The sequence below is a fragment of the Scyliorhinus canicula genome, chromosome 3, assembly GCF_902713615.1.
Source record: "Scyliorhinus canicula chromosome 3, sScyCan1.1, whole genome shotgun sequence".
Lineage (NCBI taxonomy): Eukaryota > Metazoa > Chordata > Chondrichthyes > Carcharhiniformes > Scyliorhinidae > Scyliorhinus > Scyliorhinus canicula.
The window spans coordinates 213,469,209-213,476,121 of NC_052148.1; the positions used below are offsets into that span (position 1 = coordinate 213,469,209).

Below are 6,913 nucleotides of genomic sequence, written 5' to 3' on the forward strand. Positions count from 1 at the left end.
CTCTGTACATTCACTTCAATCGTTCTCCCTCTCCACGGCTGTCCGCCGCGCTCTGTCCCTATCGATCATTTTAATTATTTCGTCTCCCAATATTAATTTATTGGCACCTCTCCTCGCTCAGCCTTGCACTCTGCTACACTCGTCGTCAGAAAAAACTTCACAAGTCACCACATTTTCGGAGTGACTACGAATATGGTAAAATAATAATCCCTTCCTTTAACGCTGAAGTAAAGGGGAATTGCGAGATATCTAAAATACATTTAAAAATAACCAGGAAATACGTGTAATGAACGAATAACGCGGTTCCTTCAATATACAGTTTAAGACATTTAAAAAATAATCCACGCATCATATTCCAGTGGGGGAAAAAATCTACTTTTCCAAAAAATAATATTTTGCCAGTGAAAAACGGTAATAGTGTATGTACATGTAAAATAAATGGAGTTTAGCCCAAACAATCATGCTTTAGAAGATGTGCACTGCATACATTTAGGAAAAACAGTCGAGGCTGGTCTGAATGGTATTATTTGCTAGTTGAACATGAAATTATTTTAAAATATTCAAAGCTAAAGCAGAAAAAAAATTGCTTTAGGACGACAATTGATTGGAAATATTTGAGGTGATTTTTTTCCCCCTTCGGGCCTGCGTTTCTTAACGTGAGTCACTGCTCATCTACTTCAAAATGCGACCAAGGTTTCCAAACGAAATAGGTAACATGAGAGGCCAGAAGGAGCCGAGGCCCAGCGCCTTGTGGCCGACTTGAGGGAATGATAGTGTGTAGTATGGTCTCCTTACACATGTTCCTCGTGAAATCCGCAGCATTGTGTGGGTGAGGAACAGTAAACTCCACACATCGACTTCTATGTCATTCACTGTTTTTGTAAACAGTACCATTTCTGCAGGCATATCATCAACCATCACCTCTGGCTATGTTTTTGAGACTGTACAGTCGGCCGGTTAGAACAGAACCTGCTCACAGCCGACAACTTCAAACAGCACACCAGCATCAAAGGGCCTATCACATGCTTTGAGACAAATTAGTAAGACAAAATAATGTAGGAACTGCGTATAATAACTAAATGTGTTAACATCAATTTAAATATAATTATGTTTAGATAAATGGCATTATCCTGGACCCCGCTGCATTTTATTTGTGCACAGTTAAACAACGTCTCTTCCTACATGCTTCATTAGTGGTGCTAAACTGCTAATAGTAATATATCGAGATGTATTTTAGTAAATGGAAAGTCACGCCGAATTACATAGTAAGGCAATATTTGTGACTGCTAGGGGTATAACATTGGTCAAAAAAGACAAAAGATATTTTCACTGCTCCCGCCAGAAACAACACTCGAAACTTATGATTTATGATGTTAATAAAACGACAGAGACCAGTCAGCGAAAAATAATCCCTTCAGAGACAAGGCTGGGCAACCTGGGATCTCTGAATCCTCAAATATCACAAATCTCGTTCGTTACAATGATTTGCCATTGTGGACGGAGTCTTTATTTTCTTCCCGTTCCCTGACGATATGGATGATGCTTAAATATTGATTTGTAGCTATTTTACTGAATCCTGTTAAACATTGATATTTGCTTTGATATAAAGTGGCGCACGACAGAAATACGACCTCGGCAGTTTTAGCAACCAATTGCCAATATCCATTTATGATAGTTTTTTTCCATTCTCGTCGATAACTCTTTTTTAAAGTAGCCGCCCACGGCGCCAGTACAAAGCATTGCCAATCTCTTGATAAAAGTTTATAGGGCAGAATATATTTGAAAATGTTAAGATTCCAGGACCCCTGACTTTTTTAGACAGTTGCGTGCAGAGTCTCTGGGAGGAAGAAAAAAGGACAAAATGTTGGTGGAACACTACACGGAACAACGGCAATAAAATCAAGTGCACTTTAAAACGCCTTAAAATCAGAGGTTGTTTTTATTGCTACACCCTAAACTAGTCAGTGGCAATAAAAAATCACTTTCACCTTGTCACAAGGCATAGATTCAGGTCAGAGGAGCAGAGAGTGCACTCAGCATTTTCTGCAAAGCGACAGAGAAATTGCGTGACAAAAACTAGCAAAACAAGCCGCTCAGGGGTAGCCAGCTATCCTCAAGGCACGCATTAAGATAAGACTCTTTCATCTTTTATGTCGCTTTTGGTTAGCTTGCATATCCTCGCTGTTGCGATGTAAGTTTAATCACATTAAATCAAACTCAGTCAAGTGGATAAATTACTGTATGGAGTATATCCCAGATATGGCGTTGAGAACAAGTCTTAAAAATAACTGAATCAGGGCAGGGCATTTGTAGATAGCACTGAACAAAATGTATAGATAGACTATATCTCCACATAATAGGTATTATACAAACTGTATATATCTTTTATGTGTATCTGTTGTCTCATATTGGATACAGGAGGCTGTGCCGATTTAATGCAGCCATTCTGCAGGCTGTGGCGAGCAACTTTCGAAGGTCGTTTTCGGCGCCAACCTGGTTTTATAATAGGGAGAAAATAATCCCACTTTTCTTTAATGCAATCTATCACTATATTACGGTTTATAATAATGTGCAAATCTACACCACACCCATATTGTATATAACAATATCTAAATAGAAATATGCTGAATCCATATCTATCCATGTGCACATTTACACGTGCTGTAACCACTGCTTACTATGTGAGCACATATCTCTCCCTCCGGCGCATTTATAGGAGCTGGGAAGGCCCTATTTGGCTCTCTGTCCCCCTACGACAACACGACAATTAAAACTAAAATTATACCAAATATATTTTTTTCTAAAAACGGCATTAATCAATTTATACAATTTATGGTCAGGTTAAGATAATGAACAATCGAATTATATAAGCCGTTTGAACACACTGCCTCATTGCTACAAAAAAAAACTTTAAAAGCTGCCCGTCCCTGTTCAAATCCTGTAAAGCTCACTTCAACGATTACTAAGTAGGTTCATTAAAGTAATGACAAACAGAACGGTGCAGCCAAATGAGGTTTCCAGAACTGTTTCCCGCAACCCATTCATGACACACATCAAGTTCTGATACCATTGTCCGACATCTGAAACTGATCACGCTGAACACATTGTTGGCAGCCCTTAATGATTAATATTAGCCTTGCATTACAGTGACTGCCGAATGCTTCATAGCTATAAATCATTTCAAAGTGTCAACGTTTAAACACATAACTATGTGTAGTTAAACTATGCAGTTGCATACGTTAATGTAACACTCGATCATAGAAAAACACTCGAAATACATAAATCATAATTGTGTTGTATTCAAACTTGTTTCTCATAGAAATATTGCAACTGCCCCTTTTATGTTCTATATATATATATTTCAAACCTGCCAAGTGATCTATATATTTTCAACAATCATCGCTGAACACCCATTCTCCGAAAATGAATTTATCTTCGGAGGCTATCTCGCTGAGTTTGAAATGGGAATTGCTGCTGTTTTCTGATTCCTTACTGTAGTGATAACATGTTCAGCTTAATGGAATAAATAACCTGTATTCGCCCATTAGTCGGGGCTGTGCTTTTATTTACAGTTTAAGAGTCACATCATTGCTTATTACTTAAAGAACTGGACCGATATCCGAGCATTGCAATGAATGGCAATAATTTTGGCCATTTCCTTGACGCCACTTCGCGTCTATTTCGGTCAACTTGCGCTCTGTTCTTTGGGGAGAAGTGAGTGAATTGGAAACATGACCGTGTCCTTCAACTATCTATTTGAAATGTTTGCAACGCCCGTTTAAAAATCCTGCCATTTGCAAGCAACGAATCAGGAGGGGAAGCAAATTCCATGGGAAAAAAATGCCCTGTTGGGTCTGGAGAACAATGAAACAGTCCTGAGCTTATAAGAGCCAATTTTCACTTTATTCCCCGAAGCGGATTCCCACTGTAATTTCAGCTTCCCTTAAAGCTAAAATCAAACAATTTCAAACAACTGACTCTGATTTAAAATGCACTTAATCAATCACTTCCGTACATTTATTGGCATGGATCTGACGCATTGCAAATTGAATGGGAGACATGTTTCTCATTTTGTTGGAAACGACGACAATATTTTGAATTTTCACAACCTGGCCAGGCGCCTTTCTTTTTCGCATTGCTGCCATTGATTCAGTGTCGCTTACCAATAGCTCGGCAGCTTTTGCACCGAAGCCAATTCCCTCTGGCGAAATAAACAGACACATACAAAACTATTGTTGTGTGTTAACCCAGTAACTTCACAAATCGTAAATCAATGGTTTGTCCCAATATCTGTTTACCCAGTGGCTCTCTCTCTCTCTCTCTCCCTGAGCCTCAGGCTGAGCTTTGTACATATTTTATGAAGTGTCCCGCGTCTCTGTACAAAGGGAAGGACGTAAAAGGTGCTGGACTGGGCATGAAGCCTGCTTGAGTATGGAGCCGTCACAGGCTGCTCAGCTCTCCTGCTCTGTACCATTCTCCATCAATCGCATTTTGGGGGAGCCTTGCCGGGTCCAGTCGCAGCCTGGAGTTAGTGCAGAAACTGCCACAAGATATCCAGAGGGTACCTTGAAGAATGGCATCAAAGCAAAGACTCGTGTGCACTCGGGTAAGACACAAGAGCACCAGTACGACTAATCTTGCACTGATTTAGGGGGTCACCTACACACTATTTGCACAGATTCAGCCGCTTCGGGTCCCTCAGCTCCCCTACTGCGCTGGCCACACATTGGGAAATGCATGCTGCCGGCATTTTTAACCTTCCCTTTCCCCTCTCTTCCTCTCCATTCAGTTGTGTGCTGTGCTGTTTCTCTCCTATTTACATTTCGAGCAGCAGTTTGCCAGGGGCTCTGTTTGGAGTGATAGCTGGTCCCGTGTATGTGTTTCAACTTATAGAACCTCTTTACGGTCCCACACTCGTCCTTAGTCGCGACGCGGCTCCGTGCGGTGGTCACCGTGCACTTGCATAGTAACGAGCATCCACACGCTTTGTGAATATTTTAACAGTACTGGAGGAGGAGGAGGAGGCTGGGCCCGCCTGCGAATCCGGAGGACAGGACAAAGAGAGGAGCTTGCAGGAGAGGAAGAAGAAGGCGAGGACGGTGTTCTCCCGCAATCAGATTTTCCAGCTGCAGTCCACATTTGACCTGAAGAGGTACCTGAGCGGCGCGGAAAGGGCTGGCCTGGCTGCCGCCCTCCAGCTCACCGAGACACAAGTCAAGATCTGGTTCCAGAACCGACGCAACAAATGGAAGCGGCAGCTGGCCAGCGAACTGGAGATAGCCCAGCTCGACAGCGAGACGCAGGCCCTGGACCCCTTCTACCTGGCTTTCCGCGAACGGGAAGGCTTCCTGCCCATTTGGGGCGACTTGGTGTATCCCTCTATCTCATTGTATCCAAGCACATGTGTGCCTTACTACAGGGCAGCACTCCCACAAGACGAGCCGTTCCTCCCCTATGCTTTACTGGACAATTATAGATACAGGGTGGTCTAGTTTTTGGTTTAAACCTGAGTCCCCCAGTAACCCAGGCATGCTGCACTTCCCAGGCAAGTTTCCACTTGTTCCTTCTCGTGTATTAGAAACACATATCTAACCCCCCGACGGATTCTGTTATTCGACCCTGCAAAGAATTGGAAGAGAAATCTCACAATTTTGAATGCCTGCTTCTGAGAAAGGAGACTAAAATATTGCCAGCTACGTGCAATGGCTGTGCAACCAGACAACGCGTCGACAGTCACTTTATTGTTCAAAGACAGTTCGTGCTGGGTGGACCGAACCCCGATCTGAGCTTTGGTTTCTGCTCTGTCCTGAAGGGCTGTTTTATACAATCTTGTTCGAAACGTTGTCTTGCAAAGACCCCCAACCGTTGCACATGGCATGGCTACCCCGTACTTCGATTCCACCGAATAGGATACAATTCTGAGACAGATAGTGAAAGTTGCAGAAGGTAACACAGCACTGCATAGACATAATACAAAAAAAAACTGTTCTTTATTGAACTGTGTGGGGTAAATATAGCCAGGATTTATTATCATCGAAAACAAAAGTAAATGACTGCAAGCGCGAGAAACTCGTAATAAAACCAGAAAATTCCAGGGAACACTCAACGAGGCCAGGCAGCAAATGTCCAGAGGGTGCTGATCGTCATTTTCTGTCATTACTTGCGAGATAAGGAGATTATTTAGAAACAAATGTGATTTGTAATCTTCCCGGTGTCTGGTGGTCAGACTCTACATTGCTTTGAGTCAGTTCTGCCGTGTTCTTCAGCATATTGCTAAAAAGAATGGCGACATGTAAGAATGGAAATTTTAGCTACGATTCTGGAAATAAAGTTTATGCCTTTCACGTCTCTTTAATTAAGCGTTTAGCTCCAGAATCCGTCATGCCTTTATTTTCCCAGAGAAATTAAACATAACTACAATATGTATTCAGTCTGAATATCCTTTTAGGATGTCTCAATCTCTTATTACTCATGTTCATTTGTGATGAGGTTCAGGGCCTTTATCTGTCCCCTAGCTTCCTGTGGTGAAATCTTTACTTGCTCGTGAGCTCACTTCGGAGGTTCATCCACTGCACTCATCCGAACTAACCTTAAAAATAAGCGCACCTAATGGCGGAGAGCATCGGAAGTTGAAGTGCCGCCAAACATTGCTGAATGAACCGTTGTTTTAAAACATGCGGTTGTCTGAAACATAACAAAGATGTCTGAGAAGGTTCAGCGAGATTGTCATATAGTGTTAAACAGTGGACAAAAATAAACTAACATAGTTAGTAAAGATCAGACTGTGCTTTGTTTGTCATGTTTCTAAATTGCTAAACCACCAGTTTATTTTTTTTTAAAATCGGGTACGGATGGAATTGCGTGTCAAAAATTATTTTTGAACTTACGAATATTTGTGCAATGTATCTATTAA

At 41.7% G+C, this 6,913-nt stretch overlaps 1 protein-coding gene across 1 annotated transcript; it reads left to right on the forward strand.

Annotated features, from left to right (window-relative positions):
* The first annotated feature begins 4,217 nt into the window (after window positions 1-4,217).
* LOC119963279 (homeobox protein HMX1-like) lies at window positions 4,218-6,355 on the forward strand. Its single transcript, XM_038792136.1, has 2 exons — window positions 4,218-4,606; window positions 5,005-6,355. The coding sequence occupies exons 1-2, from the start codon at window positions 4,432-4,434 to the stop codon at window positions 5,490-5,492; spliced, it is 663 nt and encodes a 220-aa protein (XP_038648064.1). The 5' UTR covers window positions 4,218-4,431; the 3' UTR covers window positions 5,493-6,355.
* The last annotated feature ends 558 nt before the right edge of the window (window positions 6,356-6,913 follow it).

Bases quoted from the DNA above. Each gene is read 5' to 3' on its own strand.
- LOC119963279 (XM_038792136.1), top strand. From the start codon at position 4,432: ATGGAGCCGTCACAGGCTGCTCAGCTCTCCTGCTCTGTACCATTCTCC. The intron at 4,607-5,004 runs GTAAGACACAAG...ATATTTTAACAG, and splicing joins AAAGACTCGTGTGCACTCGG to TACTGGAGGAGGAGGAGGAG.